At 39.0% G+C, this 21,446-nt stretch overlaps 1 protein-coding gene across 1 annotated transcript; it reads right to left on the reverse strand.

Moving 5' to 3' along the window:
- Positions 1–18,065: 18,065 nt before the first annotated feature.
- Positions 18,066–19,442, reverse strand: LOC111919827 (uncharacterized). The gene has a single exon (XM_023915402.1). The coding sequence runs from the start codon at positions 19,440–19,442 to the stop codon at positions 18,066–18,068; it is 1,377 nt and encodes a 458-aa protein (XP_023771170.1).
- Positions 19,443–21,446: the final 2,004 nt, after the last annotated feature.

Below are 21,446 nucleotides of genomic sequence, written 5' to 3' on the forward strand. Positions count from 1 at the left end.
CTTTTGCTGTCATCTTCGCCCCATAAGAATCTCCGTCTAATTTGATCAAGTTTATCCGTGACAGCCTTCGGGCTTTGAACATAGAGAAGATGTAAGTGGGAAGATTCCCCAGGACCGAGGTGATTAGTGTCAATCTACCCCCGAATGAGAGTGTCTTTGATTTCCATGTAGATAGCTTGGATTGGAATTTATCGATGATAGGTTTCCATTTTTTGCACAAATTCATATTTGCTCAAATCGGAATTCCGAGATAGTTAAAGGGGAATGAACCCGCTTCACACCCAAGAATGCTAGCCCAGTTCTCAGTTTCTCTAATTGAGGTTCCAATTCCAAAAACCTTTGATTTATGGAAATTGACTTTGAGGCCCGAGGATACGTTAAAACATTTTAGAATGTTGGCTAAGTTTTTTAGGTTGGATCTGGACCACTCACCCACGAATAAGGCATCATCCGCGTAAAACAGGTGTGATAGGTAGGGCCGTGATTTGGGATTTGAATGCCTTTGAAGGTACTGTTTACCTTTGCAGCTTCGAGCGCTACATTGAGGCCTTCCATGGTGATGAAGAGGAAAGGGGATAAAGGGTCATATCCCTTGTTGGTTGTATAAAATAACCAATTTACTCTCTTTGACCATTTTGACCTTTATTGCTATTTGTCAATTTCCAACTTATTTCTTTTTCTTTCTCACCTTTTAAACATCTATATTTTTGGATGTTACACATATTCATATATTTATTCATATGCATATGCATATGCTTGTGCATATACTTATTCATATACATATGTATATACTTATGAATATGCATATACTTATTCTTATGCATGTATGTATTCTCATGCATATACATATGCTTATTCATATGCATATACATATATTTATTCATATGCATATACTTATTCTTATGGATATGCATATACATATGCTTATTCATATGCATATACATATATTTATTCATATGCATATACTTATTCTTATGGATATGCATATGCATATGAATATTCATATACTTATGAATATACATATCACAAACTAGTTCTTATGTATATACATATACATAATAATCATGTAGTTACTTGCCTTATGTGTATACTTATTTTTATGCATATGCAAATCCATATACTTATTATTATGAATATACTTATTCTTATGCATAAATAATTCATATATACTTATTATTATGCATACACATATACTTATCTATATACATATGCATATATTTATTCATAAGCAATATGCTTATGCATATACATAATAATCTTATGTATTGAATTTCCTTATGCGTATACTTATTCTTTTGCATATGCATATATGCATATGCATTTACTTTTTCATATATATATTCTCCTGTGTATATAGAGGCATTAAAAATAATTTTTAAAACGTGTTTGTATACATGCATATGCTTTTTTTTGTGTATATACATAAAAAAAATTGAATATATACTACAAATTCATTTGTTTGGTAACTTTTTTTTTTCTTTTCTAAATGTTAATTTCTAAATATAAGGAACATTTTCATTGATTTGAAAAAAAAATATTATTTTTTTATTTTTTTAAATCAGTGAAATATTCCCTATATTTCGAAATTAATATTTAAAAAAATTGTATTTTTGTTGCATATTCATATTTTTTTTGCACTTAGTCATTGTGTACTTTGTAATTGATTTTAAGAAATTATGTAAAAAAAACATATGCATCAATCTAATGCATATGTATAAAGACCTGAAAAAAAATTTGTTAATTAGTTATATCAAATACAAATTAAGTAATTATATTATATATCATATACTTAAGTTAATTACCAAATGCAGGTTACTAATTTACAGTCAAACAATGCGTTGTACATTGAACTAATAGAGCTATGCATAGAACATATGCATAAGTTACAGACTATGAATGCAAGATGACAACTTCAAAGTTTAGAACAGATGAATTTTCTAGTTATTCATCTTGTTTTTTTTTTAAATAGTTGTTTCATTAATTTATTCAAAGTTCCAATTTTGGATTGAAATTATTCTTTAAACGTTCCTGATCGTATCAGATGATGTTTCCTACTAAAGATTAAGTTTTGACTTTTGAATAGTAGGGAAAGAATGCAAGTTTTTTTTGTCTATTTGATATTATTATGTGATTTTGGTTACTGTATTGAAATGGGCAATGGAAGTAGCTTATATAATGTCTATGGAGATTGCTAATAGGCGAGATCTAGAAAATAATGCATTTCCAAGAATGTTTAAGTGATTCCACAAAAAATCCGTTAGTAAAAAAACAATGCATCAATCAAATGCATCATATATTTTTTTAAAGTTTACTCCAAATTTATAAATTTTCATTATATATAATCTAACAATGATTTAGTAATTACGTTTTTATGAAACAAATAAGCAAAAATAATAATAATAATAATGCATCAATCGAATACGTAAGATTTTTTTAATTTACCTCAAATTAATAAGTTAAAATCTTGTGTACGCTCAATCGCTTCAAAGCATCGACATTGCCCTATATCGATTTGTAGAGATTGAAGATTTGTTAGATGCATCTCTAGCCACAACAATTGAAATTTGGTATTGTGGTTTGTTGGTTCGCTCCATTAAAGGAGTTCGTCGTTGAACCCATATATATATATATATATATATATATATATATATATATATATATATATATATATATATATATATATATATATATATATATATGGAGATGATCAAAGGAGAACACTTAAAAGATTGAGAACGCAAGAACAATTGTAGACCAATCATTTCATAAGGGCATAAAAGGAATTTTACAATGTAATTAAATATGGATAATTAATGATTTCCTACAATCATGGGATGTTGTCTAAGTAATTGATTTTTTACCTAAATATTATAAATGAATTTAATCTATTTTTAATCAAATAGATTATTTAAAAAAAACTTTTTACCATGATTAAAAAATGTTTTTTTTATTTTTTTTACTAGTTAATCAAAAAAATTGATGAATTTATCATTTCAATCGAATATGTGTAATCATACAAAAATAAAACATATTTGTAGTCATATATGAATCTGCTGTAATCGTGAATGAATAGATGAATTAAGTTGTAATAATAAGTGAATATAACGCAATTTATTGAGAAAAATTACAGTACAACTATAATCATAAATAAATAAAAACATATTGGATATATATATATATATATATATATATATATATATATATATATATATATATATATATATATATATATAGAGAGAGAGAGAGAGAGAGAGATTATACATCTATTCATAAATAATAGTAACACAAAAAGTTACAATGTACTACATATCCATTTTTTCTATAATCACATATGAATACAACATAAACAAAAATTCGAATAAAATTAATTAACTAGTATTATATAATCATAAATGAATAAGGTGATATCTTTTCCACTTTGTATTGTTTGGTTGTATATTAGCACCAACATTCCGTTTGTAGATGCATCTCGATTTCCTCTACACACCGTCAAATAAAGAAATAAATACAATTAACAATCAATTAAATGAAAAAGATTTAGAAAAACACATATGACGTCAAATTATAAATGAAGAGACATGAACAAAATAAAAAATACATATGAATTCCTATAATTGTAATTATATTCATACATGAATATATCACATATGAATACACTTCTAATCATAAATTAATATGAGACACGAACAAAAAATAAAAGACTTATGAATTCTTATACTTGTAATTATATTCATACATGAATATATATATATATATATATATATATATATATATATATATATCATTAACAAAAAATGAATACACTTCTAATCATAAACTAATATCATAGTATAAATAACTTTTGGTTCTAAAATTGTTTGATTCCCCTAAATCTTTATATCAATCGAGAAACAACTGAGAAGAAGTGAAGAGAACAAAAAATAACTCACTTGCAGAAGCAATGCTTAGAACAGTTAAACAAAACGATAAGCACTTAAAACAAGAAAATGATTAATCATAAAATGGAATACTTCAAAATCATGCAAATTCAAAGAAAATGATAGTTAGGCATTTCATCAAACACTTACTATGCACAACAATCATTTCCATATCACCTGATATTATTTCAAAGCATGGCCAGAACCTGGTTCTAAGTTAAAAAACCAATTAGGTTTTTGTAGATAGTGCAATATAAAAAATTACCTAGGGCCCGACAAGCGGCAAGTCAACTGTCTGGAAATTATATTCATAGACATAAGGGAGCACCATAAGATGAAAAGGGGAACTCGTTTCTGCATTAATCGAACCACTAAAATTGAGAATCTAACAAGAGCATAAAAAGGCAGTGAAGATTATAACCCAATCCATGATGGAGGCGTAAAGAAGAAGAAAACAAGGAGAGAGGCGGTGGAATAAGAGGCTTTGGTATCGAGTGAAGATCAGAAGGCGGCTCAAAAAATTGAAATAACTATTAAACCTGTAGTTTGATGGTCGATCCGGTATCGATTGAAGATCAGAAGGCGGCAATTGGCGGTGGTGACAGAAGATCAGGAGGCGGCGATTGGCGATGATGATTGAAGACCAGGTAGCGGCGATTGAAAGTGTTGATTGAAGTGGATGTCGACTGAAGTTGATAAGAATAAGGGCTAAGAAACGAACAAGGATTGAAGATAGTGATGATGGCTGCAACATAAGATGCGATAGTGAAAAGATTTGGTTAGTGTATGGATGAGCCGATGAGGAGGTGGAAATAACCATGAAGCCCTAGGTATCCAAGGGAGAAAGAAAAAGACGGGAATAGGATAGGAAATAGATGAGAATTGAGAAATTTTAGGAGTTAGCTAAAGTTTTAATTACTATTGTACCCTTATGACAATTTTAAAGTTACACTTTAATTCCTTTAATTTTAAGAATTTACATAAATGTCTCATTCGATAATAACCTTATATTTAGTTTTTCAAATGGTTCAGATCTGTTCTGGCGTTCTCAACCTTTTAGGTGTTCTCATTTGATCTTACTCCTATATATATATATATATATATATATATATATATATATATATATATATATATATATATATTGTAACATCCAAAAATTTACAGCCAATTTAAACTTTTCAAAAGCAACCCATATTCATTAAGTTATTACAAAAAGGTTTTCAATTCATTTATTATCATAGTATCCCAGAACATCAACATAAAACTGAGGAGCGATACGATCACGCCTTCGCCTTGCCACGATCTCCTGAAGTACCTGAAACAATACACTGAAACTGTAAGCCCAAAAGCTTAGTGAGATACCCCCAAAATACCAACCAGAATACCATACACATATCATATCATATCATAAACAAAACAACCATGCATATCGAGTCTGCAGTGTGACTGGTCCGCCTGCACCAGGCCTTCAGTCCACCCGGTCCACTCTCTCACCGAGTCTACAGTACCGGGCCTTCAGTCCACCTGGTCCACTCTCCCTCCGAGTCTATAGTGTGACCAGTCCGCTTGCACCAGGCCTTCGGTCCACCTGGTTCACTCTCTGAGTCTACAATACGAATGGTCCGCCCGCACCGGGCCTTCAGTCTATCTGGTCCACTCTCCGAGCCTCGGCACGTCTGGTCCGCCCGCTTGGGGCCTTCAGCCTATCCAGACCGCTCGCCGGGCCTTCGGTCTGACCGGTCAGCCCTGGGTATGTTGGCCTACAGCACAAAGCAGGACCCGCCTCAACCCAACCCCAGACCAAACAACCATGTACACATAAACATATAATCATATAACAATTCACATCTAATCAAACCGATCTAGCAGATCACATATCATAGCAACATCCTAATCAAGATACCGACCTAACCGGTCACTAACATAGCATCATCCTATATACCAGGATACCGACCTTAACCAGGTCTCTAACATACATCATCCTAATAACCAGGATACAGACATAGCAAGCAATAACATATCAAACAGATACCCGAATTTCAATCTGATAAAGGGTCGGCCTTGGTGCCTTAGACCTTGTTGATATAGTGAGGATAACTCACCTGCAACTGCCGACTCAAGAATAATATCACGCTGCTACGACCACCGACACGAATTCCACCACTTAACATTACCAAATAACCAAATCCAATAAATACCAATAATTACCAAAATACCCCTAGAAGTCAACTGGTCAACCCTTGGTCAGAGTCAAAGTCCTCAGTCAAAGTCAACCTTCCTGGTTGACCCTACTCGCCAAGTCAACCCGTCGAATCGTCGAGTTCCTTTACTCAGAAACTCCCATAATACGACTCAACTCGCCGAGTCGCCCCAAGACTCGTCGAGTCCAACGATCTCAGAGTCCCATCCTGCTTAACTCACCGAGTCATCCCTCGACTCACCGATTCGAGGCTTAACCAAAAAAGGTTAGGGTTCCACGACTAGACTCGCCGAGTCCAAGAATAGTCTCGCCGAGTCCAAGGCAATCTTCAACAGACTCACCAAGTTGTTCTTCCAACTCGCCGAGTCCAAATGTGACATCTTCATTCAGACGATCACAGGCCATTCCATTGCTTCCAATACATAGATCTGGACTCCTAGGGCCAGATTCACACGTAAAGTTTCCAACTTTATGTGAATGTAAGGCTCAACAAGCTACAATAAGGTTTTGGGACAAAGGCACTCTCAAACAAGCCCCAAGACTGATGCTTTCTGCCCTTATGACTCTAATACAACCTAGATATGAAGTTGCAACTTCAGATCTAACCTCTAAACCCGAAGTGGATCCAAACCAAGCTAAAGAATCCCCAAAACAACCACCATGGATGACAATAAGGAAAAAGGCTTAAGGCAGTGGCTTCTTACCCCAAAGATGAGTCTAAACTGATGTAGACTTCAGATCCACAAGCCCTCTTGATGCTATCCTCAATTTCCTCCAACTTCTCTTCACAAGTTTCTCCTTCCAAGCTTCAATCTTCTCAACAATGGAGCCTCTCACGATTTAGGGTTTCTCTGGAACACTCAGGGAAGATAGAGGTTGAAATGAAGGCATATCATTCTTTAAATAGCGTGCAAACCCCGAAAATAGGGTTTCATATTCCAGCACCGACTCGCCGAGTCGGGTCACTTATTCATGCGATCCACTCGCGACTCGACTCGCCGAGTTACCTTTCTAACTCACCGAGTCCAGACCTCCAATAACACTTAACACCCCCGATCTCTTGTTCTGGAACTTGAGATGTTACAATTCCCCCCACTAAAATTAGGCTTCATCCTCTCAGCCTGCTGCTACACACAATTCCAGATACTATTCCCACAACGCATCTCCCGATATCAACCGACCCAGGTTCCTCCAAACACTGCTACCAAACCCCTATAAAGTCCAACTCTTTCTCACAGAGTCACGACAACTGCTTCGAGCCGGCCACCGACTTCTTCTCTGATAACAACACTGTTCAACCAATGATCACCCGATGATACTTCCATCCTTCCAAATCACATAATCACTTGACTCTTACAAGCTAGATATTACCCTGAACCACCGGGTCCTAACCCGGTACCAGCTGCTACCTCATTTCTCACTTGGCATAACCTTTATCGAATTCACTTTTGGGACTTATCCCACTTTTCTTTCCGAATCCAACTCATTTCTTTCCGTGCTAACAGGATGACACATCCTTCAGCTCCTGAGCAACTCCCATGAGCTCTCCTCAGCAATCATATACACATGTTGAGCCTGCTCTACATCCTCAGGTAGGAATAACCCGACACCCTGACGATACCATCAGACATCCCCAGGATGAATTACCACTATATACATAACCCATGATCGCTCCCATACCTGGACTTCAAGGACCAACCCTTGCGTCCCTTCCGGACTCCTCAGGTCCTATACCACCGGAATTCCTTCCGCGACCTCAATAGACACCCAATCCGGATGTGCTTCCATACCACTGGCACAGACACAGTGCTCAACAAATATAATTGAAATACTCTCAATCATCCATTCTCAATACTTCTTTCACTTCCGTGAACCAACACTCCCTCCCGGAGTTACATACCTTTCCCTTTCCTTATCCAAGGAAATCTACTTGCCAACCTTGCCACTTCAGACAAGTGCCACGGTGCTCACACCCCACTCTACACTATACCTTGTAGAGTAACCACTACTCTATGCATCGCACATGCTGTGAATCTACTTGCAAGGACTCTCGGGTCCGTGCACTGCCTTCCACTAATATGATTAATACTCGGGGCCATACCTACTGTTTGCTTATTGCATCGCAGCATATTCAATCCATCTCCTCCTATAGATCTATCAACCCATACAGAGTCTTCAGCATAACTGGACCGCCTTACCAGGCCTTCAGCCAATCTGGACCACTCTCAAAACCTTCAGCATGTCTGGACCGCCCTCCAGGGCCTTCAGCCTGTCTGGACCGTTCTCCGAGCCTTCGACCTGACTGGTACGTCCACCGGCCTTCAGTCCCCCCCGGACCGCTCAAACTATCATACATCATCCCAAACTATTCCTCCCGGGAATCTCTCCCATACATACTGTTCTAGCCCTCTAGGGGTTCCGAACTCTAACTCCATTCCATATACCCAGATCCCGGCCTAATCCTAGGCCTCACAACAACCAATCACCCTATCCGAAATCCTTGGTCTGAACTCCGCCCCATTTTTCAGTCACCTATTCATACCAGCCCACACTCATGGCTGACTGAAACACTGCTGACTCCCAAACAGTTAATCAACCTCTAGTGCTTGTCAATCCTCCTGAGAATTTTCCAATTCTCCCTACTTAGAGCACTAACTACCAACCACCAGTGACTCAACCGGCATAAATCAATCATCCCTACTCAACATACTCCTCTTACCCATGAACTAATTTCCTTTGCAACGAGCGACCTTCACAAAATCACTCATCCGACATTGTACAACTCGAAATGTATGGGGGTTCGACTCTCCGCTGAACACTTCTCAAATCGCAATTGCTATTTCCGGCAACAAGACCATACAACCAAATTCTGATCATCAATCCCTTGGATGCTAACCACTGACTACTGTTACTTTCAACCAAACCATGAAACACGCGGAACGGCGAATAAAATACAACACCACACAATAACAAGATAACCAGACAACAACGAAACGAAAACATACCCGCAACCGCATCCAGCTCTGCCCTGACCTCCTCTGCTGTGAGCTAAAAAGTGCGCCCCTGAGCCCTCGGAGGCTCCGCTCCACCCTGGCCCCCGCCAGTAGTCCTCAAAGTGGCTGGTGCTGGAACCTGCACTGGCCTGGAAACAAGCTGTGGACAGTTGGCCCTCATGTGACCAACCTGATGGCACTGATAACAAATCCTCATATCCTGAACTAGGGCTGACTGATGGCAATCCCTCACATAATTCCCCTCTCTCCCGCACGTGCGGCACGCACCAACGGACCTACAAACTTCGGTATGACCCTTCCCGCACTTCTCACAAGTGCAGCCGCTCGGACTGTCCAACCTGGAATCAACAGTCTTAGACCGTTTCGGCGCCGGCTGCGACTGCACCGGGGCCTACCTCTGCTCTCTCAATTATAACTCAATCTCCAACTCACGCCACCGAGCGGCCTCCTACAACTCCAGCAAGGTCTCGTACCTCTGCATAGACACGAACTGCCTGATATCCCTCTTGAGCATACTCAGATATCGGGACACTTAAGCCTGCTCTGAAGCAAACTCAGGGAAAAACATCGCCCTCTCCATGAACATCCTGGTGATCTCCGTCACCGACTCTGAATCCTGCTTCAGCTCCAGGAACTCCTGAGCCAACCTCTCTCTCTCAACTTGTGGAACATAACGAGTATTGAACATCTCCCGAAACTGATCCCATGAAACCGCAGCCTGCTGCGCATCAGAATAAGATCCTGTAGTCAACCTACACCAATCCTTCGCCCTGAGCCTCAAAAGGTTTATAGCACACCTCACCCTCTGATCTGCAGGGCATGAACACATGAAGAAACAACCCTCCACGTCCGACAACCATCTCATAGCAATGATCAGATCCTGAACTCCATCAAAAGTAGGGGCTTCGTATTATCGAAGTCCCGATACTGAAAACTTTGTCCGGATCCTCCACATGCCACTGCTACAGCCGCTGCAACTGCCACGGCAGCCGTCTTTGCAAGAGCTACATAGCGCTCATCAAAATACTCAACCATGGCGGTCTTGATCGACCCAAACATCTCCGCCCTGAACATAGCAGCAATCTCATCATGCAGGATCTCACGAATCCTGGCATCCAACTCATTCGTACTCATCTGACCAATGACCTCGGGTGGCGCTGATCCACCCTGACTGCCCTCTTCTGATCCCGATCCTGACCCAGATCCACCCCCGGCATGCCTCGTAACCACCATACTAAAATACACCGCAAGAAAATCATATGCTTCCCCAATAACCCGGGAACCAACTCCCAACCCGACCCTAGGGGTTGTGACTTCCTTGATATGCGTATGGATCATGTGCTTTCAGTAGTACGGGCCTATGCTACCTTCCACACCTACCCATATTTATATCAAGTATCACCGCAACACCCTAAAAATAGCATATTCATAATGAACACTCGACTCCTAGAGGAGCACCACTATCCCATAACCGACCCACCGGTCTCACGTAACCCTCCCATCCATGAAACTTCTACCAACCCTGCAGCACTAGTGTATGCTAGTCATGCATAATGTTGGATCCTATAGACTTTCGAATATCCAATCCTACCCTAAGCTCCCAATCATACAAGAATAGAACATAAGGCCAAATCAAACATTCTCAGGCTATAAGATCTTAATTATGTATAACCCTGATGCATACACTAAGTAACTACAGTAATGATGTCAATTTCATACAAAGGAAAACCTAGGCTAGCATATAATCAGGCAATTCTATCATGTAATTCCTAAAGATCACTAGCCTAGTACTAGCATGCTGTTCTAACATATCACATAATCAAATAACTTGTATGGTATTTTGGGGTCTACTTACTGGCTCCGGCTGATCGTATCCTCTGCATCCTCCTTTACTTATTTCAAAAAACATTTTTGAAAATCCCTCCTTGATTTGAGACTGGATTCACATGAATGTTCCTCCAATTCACTCAAACCAAGGCTCTGATACCAACTTGTAACATCCAAAATTTACAGCCAATTTAAACTTTTCAAAAACAACCCATATTCATTAAGTTATTACAAAAAGGTTTTCAATTCATTTATTATCAGAGTATCCCAGAACATCAACATAAAACTGGGGAGCGGTACGATCACGCCTTCGCCTTGCCACGATCTCCTGAAGTACCTGAAACAATACACTGAAACTATAAGCCCGAAAGCTTAGTGAGATACCCCCAAAATACCAACCACAATACCATACACATATCATATCATATCATAAACAGAACAACCATGCATATCGAGTCTGCAGTGTGACTGGTCCGCTTGCACCAGGCCTTCAGTCCACCCGGTCCACTCTTTCTCCGAGTCTACAGTGTGACTGGTCCGCCTGCACCGGGCCTTCAGTCCACCTGGTCCACTCTCCCTCCGAGTCTACAGTGTGACCGGTCCGCCCGCACCGAGCCTTCAGTCCACCTGGTCCACTCTCCGAGTCTACAATATGACTGGTCTGCCCTCACCAGGCCTTCAGTCTATCTGCTCCACTCTCCGAGCCTCGGCACGTCTGGTCCGCCCGCTTGGGGCCTTCAGCCTATCCGGACCACTCGTCGGGCCTTCGATCTGACCGGTCAGCCCTGGGTATGTTGGCCTACAGCACAAAGCAGGACCCGCCTCAACCCAACCCCAGTCCAAACAACCATGTACACATAAACATATAATCATATAACAATTCACATCTAATCAAACCGATCTAGCAGATCACATATCATAGCAACATCCTAATCAATATACCGACATAACCAGTCACTAACATAGCATCATCCTATATACCAGGATACCGACCTTAACCAGGTCTCTAACATACATCATCCTAATAACCAGGATACAGACATAGCAAGCAATAACATATCAAACAGATACCCGAATTTCAATCTGATAAAGGTCGGCCTTGGTGCCTTAGACCTTGTTGATATAGTGAGGATAACTCACCTGCAACTGCCGACTCAAGAATAATATCACGCTGCTCCGACCACCGACACGAATTCCACCACTGAACATTACCAAATAACCAAATCCAATAAATACCAATAATTACCAAAATACCCCTGGAAGTCAACTGGTCAACCCTTGGTCAGAGTCAAAGTCCTCAGTCAAAGTCAACCTTCCTGGTTGACCCTACTCGCCAAGTCAACCCGTCGAATCGTCGAGTTCCTTTACTCAGAAACTCCCATAATACGACTCAACTCGCCGAGTCGCCCCAAGACTCGTCGAGTCCAACGATCTCAGAGTCCCATCCTGCTTAACTCACCGAGTCGTCCTTCGACTCACCGATTCGAGGCTTAACCAGAAAAGGTTAGGGTTCCACGACCAGACTCGCCGAGTCCAAGGCAATCTTCAACAGACTCGCCGAGTTGTTCTTCCAACTCGCCGAGTCCAAACGTGACATCTTCATTCAGACGATCACAGGCCATTCCATTGCTTCCAATACATAGATCTGGACTCCTAGGGCCAGATTCACACGTAAAGTTTCCAACTTTATGTGTATGGAAGGCTCAACAAGCTCCAAATAAGCTACAAGAAGGTTTTGGGACAAAGGCACTCTCAAACAAGCCCCAAGACTGATGCTTTCTGCCCTTATGACTCCAATACAACCTAGATCTGAAGTTGCAACTTCAGATCTATCTTCTAAACCCGAAATGGATCCAAACCAAGCTAAAGAATCCCCAAAACAACCACCATGGATGAAAATAAGGAAAAAGGCTTAAGGCAGTGGGTTCTTACCCCAAAGATGAGTCTAAACTGATGTAGACTTTAGATCCACAAGCCCTCTTGATGCTATCCTCAATTTCCTCCAACTTCTCTTCACAAGTTTCTCCTTCCAAGCTTTAATCTTCCTCCAACTAGTGCTTCTTTTGACAACTTCCCACACATAAATAAACTTAAAAGACTTGCATATCATCTTGGAATGTAGCGTGTATATTTTTCAACAAACTCACTTCACTTTCTCTGCTAGCCCACTGCTTCGCAAAGTTTATGTAAATCCCATTCCAATGTGCGTCGACTTTGTTCATAAGATTCCATTTGAAGTTACATTGGTCGGAGGTCCGATAATTTGGACTTCGACCCATTCCCCTACAAAACGCTCCGTGATACGTAACCAAAACTAATCACGATGTTGACCTTTTCCCGTGCCACCATCTTCAGATATGTCGACCCATGCCCTTACTAACTCAACTTCTTTTTGTGTCCATCTTCTTGGATCAACGTTCCCTTTCTTTTGTTGTTGAGGTTGTTGTTGTTGTTCTTTGTGTTCTTCCTGTTTGGTTGAAGGTTTGAATGGCGGTTGGGATGAAAATTGGGGTTGGGATGGTTGGGTTTGAGGTTGAGATTGGAAATGGAATTGATGAGGCATTTGGAATTGTGAATAAAAGCTAGGAACACCATCCATTTGTGGCCGGTAAGGTGGTGGTGATGATGGATCGTAGCCAAAAAGTGCGTAGGCGTTGTTAACATTTTGGTTTGGAGCATTTAGTTTGGAAGAGTTTGGGTTGTTGGAAGAAGACATTTTCAAAGAAACAATTGTTATTGAGAGTGTATAGTGTGATATTTTTTTTGAATATGTGAGTTGTATGTATAGTAGATTAAAAATGAAAAAATAATATGTCAAAAGTAGCCGTTGCCGACCGTTGGCAACGTTCAATTCTTCAAATCACCACAAAAGTCACATTTTTCTCATCGATAAAGGTCCATCGGCGGTGTTTCACCGGCAGTGAAAGGGTGCCACGTTGGACACCTCCGGTGAACCCTCTACGATACCGTTCGGTTTAACTATTTATTGTGTGCATGTAGGATTGATTGTGAACCAATCATTTTAGTTATTTTAAGAAATTAATTAATACATATTTAATATTGAAGACATATTGAGTATTAACTATATCTTTAACGTTTAATATGTATTAATTACTTTTTTTAAATAACTAAAATGATTGGTCCACAATAAACCTTACATGCACACAATTGATAGTTAGAGAAAATTACTCCTAACAAACATTGATATAATGTAGAAGAGAAATTAAATATATTCCTATCTTTTATTCCTATAAATCCTCCTACTCATTTAAATAATGACATGTGTCATATTAGTATCTTAAAATATCTTTAAATTTCATTAAATGAACAGTAAATGTTACATATGTCACCATTTAATTGGGTATGATGATATATAGGAAGAAAATATAGAAAAATATTTAATTTCTCAATGTAGAATATAAGGTGTCCATTTCAAGTATGAGACGCTCCGATGACCTTATATTACAACAAAATTTCCATAATTGAAAAATAAAAATGAATTTTAAAATTTTTAATTTTAGAATTTTGTTTTATTACAAAAAAAAAAAAAAAAAAACTTTCAAAGTTGTTGATTATAAAAAATAGTCTGGTTTTGGATATGTTCGAAAATCTATATATTTCAAAATTTTCGAACTTTTTCATAATTATTGAACTTATTATTCATGTTTTTAAGTTGATCAATTATCCTGTTTATATTTTAAAATTTTCTTTTATAACTTTCAAAAATAATTATTGGTGTTTGATAATATTTAAATTATTCTAATAGAAATGATATACGAGGAAAAGCCGATCATCTTCATAGAAAATGAAGATTTGGGTATAAGGTTTAATGGAAACAAATAAAGAATAAAGGTATTTGGAAAATATTTTTTTTATTGTAAATTAAAAAAAAAAAAAAAAAAAAAAAAAAAAAAAAACATTTAGCTATATATGCGCAAAATTTAAAATAGAAATAAAAATAAATCATCAGCCGATCATTGGACAATGTGTAACACTTGTTTTCTGTATATGGTTAATGGGGTTAATATCCCTTAATATATAAGTTACAATAACTAATTTCATATATAGACCACAAATATATTATTATTTATTTAAAGTGCACTCTTATGATGCCAAGATGTCCACGTTTATGGTCTAAGAATTAAAATTTATAGGCAGCCCTAGCTATTTCGTGGTTGAAAAGCTTACTCGTAACAATAATTTATATCATGAAGAAGCCACAAATTTGATCAATATTGATGTCTAGCTAGGTTGAAATACAAGATATATACAAACTATTTATCTAGACGTTTGCAAAAAAAAAAAAAAAAAAAAAAAAAAAAAAAAAAAAAAAAAGATAGTGCTACTAAATGTCCTATTATAGAATCGAAGACCTCGCCATCGAGGGGCAATGTAATTCTTTATTATTATTATTATTATTATTATTATTATTATTATTATTATTGTTTTTATTATTATTATTATTATTATTATTATTATTATTATAAATAAAACTAAAAATTTCAATTAGAGTGATTGATGTAACAACATCTCCGGTATGTTTGTATGATTTTGTAGCTGTTATCTAGTACATTTTTTGTTCCAAAAAAAAAATGCATATATGCGTTTATGGGTTGCTGAGACTAAAACATATTTCAAATTTTATGCCTTTGGGTATGTACGCTTTGGTTAGATGTATTGAAATGATAAAGGATAAAATAATGAGGTAATTGAATATATAATTATACTGTATTATAATGTTTAGTTTTTTTTTTGGAAACGACAAATATTATTAGAGAAAGGAACCCCCCCCCCCCCCCCCCCCCCCCCTAGCAAGGAACTAGAAGAGGGACCAAAATGAGAAAGACATACAAGTGAATGCAAAATTACAAATCATAAAATGGAGATGTCAACCAATCCTCCCAACTACATATACCCTTATTGCCTCTATGTTTAACCCAATAGAAGGTCATAGCCTTAATACATTCCAGACCCCTATGGACAGAAATACCCTCCATGTGAAATAATCTTTTGTTTCTAAATCGCCATAAGTTCCATAGCATGCCATAGCAAATCACGATGAATCTTTTCCGTTTCTTTTTGTTCCCACCCCAATTGCTAGCAAAGTGTATCAGGTCACTGATGGTTGTTATAGAATCTTGCACACTAGCGAGCCCACACCAACTCCAGATGTAGGTCCTGATCATATGAGCAAACGGACAATTGATCAACACATGATCAGCACATTCAGAACTTCCAATACATGAACTACATAATGTTGAGCTGACTGAAATACCCCTCCGTTCCAAGGCGGTAGCAGTTGGAATGCGTTGTTGTGCAGCTCGCCAAACAAGACATGTCACCTTGATCGGTACTAATTTGCACCATGTAATCACAGGGGCAACTGGGTAAATCGTGTTCAGCTTGTCAACTAGCTGTCGGATTATGGCCACCGAGAATCTACCATCCGATGATAGTTTACACCTCCATCGGTCCATTCCTGAGTTTAATTGAACATTAGAGACATCACTAATTAGATCATTAACTTCAGAGTCGAGCCCCCGAGCAGCAGGTCTGACTTTCCACTTCCATTTATGATTCATACCACCAACCCTATCTACAACCATGCACCTTTTCTGTGATTCCAATTCAAATAGATTGGGATATTTTGATTTTAGGCTGCTACAACCTATCCAATGATCATACCAAAAAAGAGTATTGTTCCCTGACTTGATTTTAATATTGAACAGATCATGAATCTCGATTCCCAGCTTACCAAGAGATTTTTTGGTGCTGGCAATATTATTCCATACACCAACATACTTTTGTGAAGATAAATACTCCATCGGTTTATTCGCCAATTTATGTATACCAATTATTACTCTAGCCCACAGAGAATGTGCTTCATTCTTCCGCCTCCACCACCATTTCACAAGTAAACCAATGTTTAAAGCTTGTATGGATCCCACACCCAGACCCCCATCTTCTTTAGCAACAAGGACCTTGTCCCAGGAGACCCAGTGAATTTTCTTTTTATCTTCACAACCGCCCCACAGGAAGGTACGACGTATCTTTTCCAGTTCTTCAATTACACCCACCGGAGCTCGAAATAAGGATAAAAAATAGGTAGGTAGATTACCTAGTACCGATTTGATTAGTGTGAGTCTTCCCCCAAACGATAACGATTTAGCCTTCCATAAGGATAGCTTGGAATGAAATTTCTTAATTATTGGCTTCCAGTTCTTTTTTAAATTCATATTGGCACCAACCGGCACTCCGAGGTATTCAAATGGAAGGTCCCCTGCCACGCACCCAAGGAGATTAGCCCAATTCGAAGATTCAGTTGAGTCAACCCCAATTCCAAATACTTTCGATTTATGAAAGTTAACTTTGAGACCCGAAGAGATGTGGAAACATCTAAGAATGCATGCCAAGTTCTTTAGGTTTGATCTAGACCATTCCCCAATAAACAGAGCGTCATCCGCATAGAATAGGTGAGACAGGGTTGGACCATTACCCGAGATTTGAACACCCTTGAAGATCCCTTTATCACAAGCCGTTTTAAGGGCCACATTCAAACCTTCCATAGCAATAATGAACAGATAAGGAGAGAGAGGATCACCTTGGCGAACTCCCCTAGAAATCGGGAATTCTTTTGTTGGCGAACCGTTGATGACCACCGATGCCAAGGACGAATTCAGGCAACCACGAATCCACGACCTCCATTTGTTTCCAAAACCCATTTTTTCCATTGTTGAGTCAAGGTATTGCCAGTTCACCGAGTCGAAAGCTTTATCGAAATCCACTTTAAAAAGAAGAATCTTTTTATGTGCTCTCGCAGCCCATGAACATATCTCATTAACCATAAGAGGACCTTCAAGTATACATCTTCCATCGACATAAGCAGACTGCACATCACTTATCAGGTCACTAATAACCGTCTTCAATCTGTTTGATAGTAGTTTACTTATTATCTTGCATAAGCATCCGATCAGACTTATAGGGCGGTAATCGTTTAGAGAAAGAGGGTCCTTGATCTTAGGTGCAAGAGTAATGAATGAGGAATTGCATCCCCTTGCAAGTGAGCCAGTTTCCTCAAAATGCATAACAAACTTCATCACGTCATCGTTAATGATATCCTAGTACTTTTTCACATCCACAGTCCCAAACCGCAGCTTTTACTTCTTCAGGGGTAAACGGGGACTCAATTCTAATGGCATCCATCATAGAAATTGATTTGAAGTTTGGATTACAAAACTTGGGACGAACCAAATGGGCATCCATGAATTTGTCATGAAAAAACCTGTATACTTCCTCCTTGATCTCATTAACTCCCGTCGTCCACCGACCATTAATCATAAGGCCATGAAGAAGACTCGTTCGATTCTTGCTGTTGATGTACCCATGGAAGAACTTGCTGTTCTCGTCTCCATCCATGGTCCATTTGATACGCGCTTTCTGTTTAAGATCTAATGCCTTCAGGCGATCACACTCCGTTATCTTCTTTATCCCATCAGACCAACATTGCAGTTCATCTACTGAGAGCGGTCTAGACTGTGCGACCTTTTCCAGGTCTTTAACCGCATCCCAAATGACAGTTACTTCCTCCCTTTCTTTTTGGTCGCTATCTTTCCTCCACAACTTAATTTTGTCTTTCAAAAATCGGAGTTTGGCTGCCAAGTAAGCATCAGGGGTACCAAACCCTCTAAAACAATTCCAAGCATCACTCACCACCTTATCGAATCCCTCTTTGAGTAGCCACAAATTAAAGAACTTAAAAGGGATAGGCCCAAAATCAGATTCACCAGACAAGAGGGTAATAGGACTGTGGTCCGAGAGATCACGAGGGTGGGCTGTGACGTAGCTAAAAGGGAACAATTGCAGATAATTTGGGCAAGTCAAGAATCTGTCTAATTTACTTAATTTGGCGTCGACCCTACTCATGTATGTGAATCTTTCCCCACCCATGTTGTAATCTTTTAAATTAGCCTCATGTATAAATCTGTTGAAGTCAGAAGCACTATAAGGACAAAATTGCGAATTACTTCTTGCACCTGGGTCTCTAACTGCGTTAAAGTCACCAAATACCACCCACGTTCCAGGTCTCCCATTTATTATGTTAAGCAGCTCAAGCCAGACCTTCTTTTTCTCTGATATTGACTGAGGACCATATACGTTAACAATATTCATAATAACACTCGCAGAAGGATTCTTGTACTTGCCACAGACTACCAAGTAGTGTCGATTCTTAATAACATGAAAACTCTGAAACACAGAAGTGTCACAAATGGAGATGAGCCCCCCAGAACGTCCATTCGCATCAACACTAGCATAATCAAATTCGATCGAATCCCAGCAACCGTCAACATCTATACTTGAAGAGGACGACAGTTGCGTCTCCTGTAACCCAACGAAAGTCGCTTTGTGTTTTACTTTCAGCCTTCTTACCCAGCTAGTTTTCCCCACCTCACCCACACCTCTCACATTCAGCGATAGGAAATTCATTGATTATTAGGTTGAACTCCCGTACCCCCTATTACTTCCGTTAAGATGGGATTGTCAGCTCCCATCTGGAAGCCAATTTCGGTTCCAATCGCCACCGTTTGAAGAATTTCATTGGATGTGGATTCACTAGACTCTGCAGACGATCCTGGCACCATTGGATCTTTGTTGAGATCCAGCGATGCATCACCATTAGGGGAATTAGGGACTTGTGATTTTTGATTTGGGTAATTGACTCTCGAAGAAACATCACCACTCATGGGGGAACGACTACCTCTCCTCGGCTTTCTCCTTATACTTTTAGGCTCACTGCAGCAACACTCAGAATGGGGAGGCGAAATAGATATGGAGGCTTTGGATTTATTTTGGTCTGATGAAGAGCACATGGATGGGTCAAAATTGTCATTTAGCCCATTATCTTTTGGGGCCGAGTCCATACCCACATCACCCGGGTCCATCCTTATTCTGTCTTCGCCAATCCCAGAAGGCAATATCTCATTCATCACGTGTGGAATTACAACCGACTCCTTAATAGTCTCCATGTTGACAACTTTCTGGGGTATTGCACCAATAGACTCAACCGGTGCGATGTTTGAGTTCCCAACGATCACCGGGGGATTGCTACCCTCAGCCTGCCTGTTCGACTTATCCAACTGTGTTTCTAGGTCACCTTCGGAGCGGAATTCTCCTTCCTCAAGATCGTTATCATTCTCTGGTATCCACGTTTCAGAGACACCATCGTCTTCGCTGTCATTTTCACTATCCTCCACTTCCATCTCATCTTCTACTCTATCAAATTGACGAGGCTTGAAGGGAGACCAATCCTCAGTATACTCGATGACACCAACATCATACGTCACACCCTCGACACAGATTTTGACCTCTTCATTGATCCAATTCTTCAGTGATGTTATAACACCCACTTTTCCCATTGATAGGTCTCTTCTGTCAAAGATGCTTTCAAATGGAATAATAACCTTCCCAAATCTACTAGCAACCATGGAGAAGTTATCCGTATCCCAATATCTGAGAGGAACACCTGAAATCTTTAGCCAGGCTAGTCTTTCGTATTGTACCTCCTTGTTCATATCTATATTCAACCACTTGAACCATTCATGCCACCTTGATCTGTCTTCTAAGAATTCTCTAGCCTCCTTTGACGATCCAAATTTAATACCAAGCTTAAGACCTCCTAGGTACCTTGTGTTTTCATGCGTGAAAGTATGGTCTGGCAAGTTTGCTATGTGATCAAGACTATGGGCTTCTCCAATCAGTAGGGTCTTCTTGGTCCATTCACTCATGGCAGTTTTGGCATTAAGTAGAATGGGAGAGGAATTACCGTGCCGATCTGCGTTTATTCCTGCAGCCACCTGCGCAAAGGTTCTTGAATCCCTTCTTCCAATTTTAATCCCCGGTTTAGCATCCGAAACCTTTGGTTTTCCACTGATAGTCCGTCTACTGTTGGGATACTCCGTTTGATATTTTGCAAGGTTGGCGATTAGGGATACTCCACGAAATCTAACACCATTCATCTTCACTTCCATACCGTGTGTGTCATTCACACCCACATATCGAATAAAAGCGAAGTTTTGGTTGCGACGGTTCTTCTTCCCACCAATATAGATGTCCGATACTTGCCCGAATGCATCAAAAACCCCATGCAGATCCAGTTTACAGGTCCCATCTGGAAATCCTGCAATGTAAAACGTAGAGGTATCGAGCCTCTGTCTATGCATACCCCGCCTGCAAAACTTCGACCATCCATCTCCGGTAGTTTCCACGAAACGTCGACCACCCATTACGTTGTTCATAAATACTTTATGTGAACAATAGATTAACAACGAGGATTTAGTGATATCGTACTTTCAATTCTTCATTCTTAGATATATAGAGAATGAGAGTTTGAAGATTGAAAAGTTTACTTTGTGTCTTCGACTACAAATCATTAGGGTGAAGGTTGTCGAATTATAATGTTTAGTTAGTGTAAGAACTTTTCGTATCATTGTC

This window comes from Lactuca sativa, chromosome 4, assembly GCF_002870075.4.
Source record: "Lactuca sativa cultivar Salinas chromosome 4, Lsat_Salinas_v11, whole genome shotgun sequence".
Classification (NCBI taxonomy): domain Eukaryota; kingdom Viridiplantae; phylum Streptophyta; class Magnoliopsida; order Asterales; family Asteraceae; genus Lactuca; species Lactuca sativa.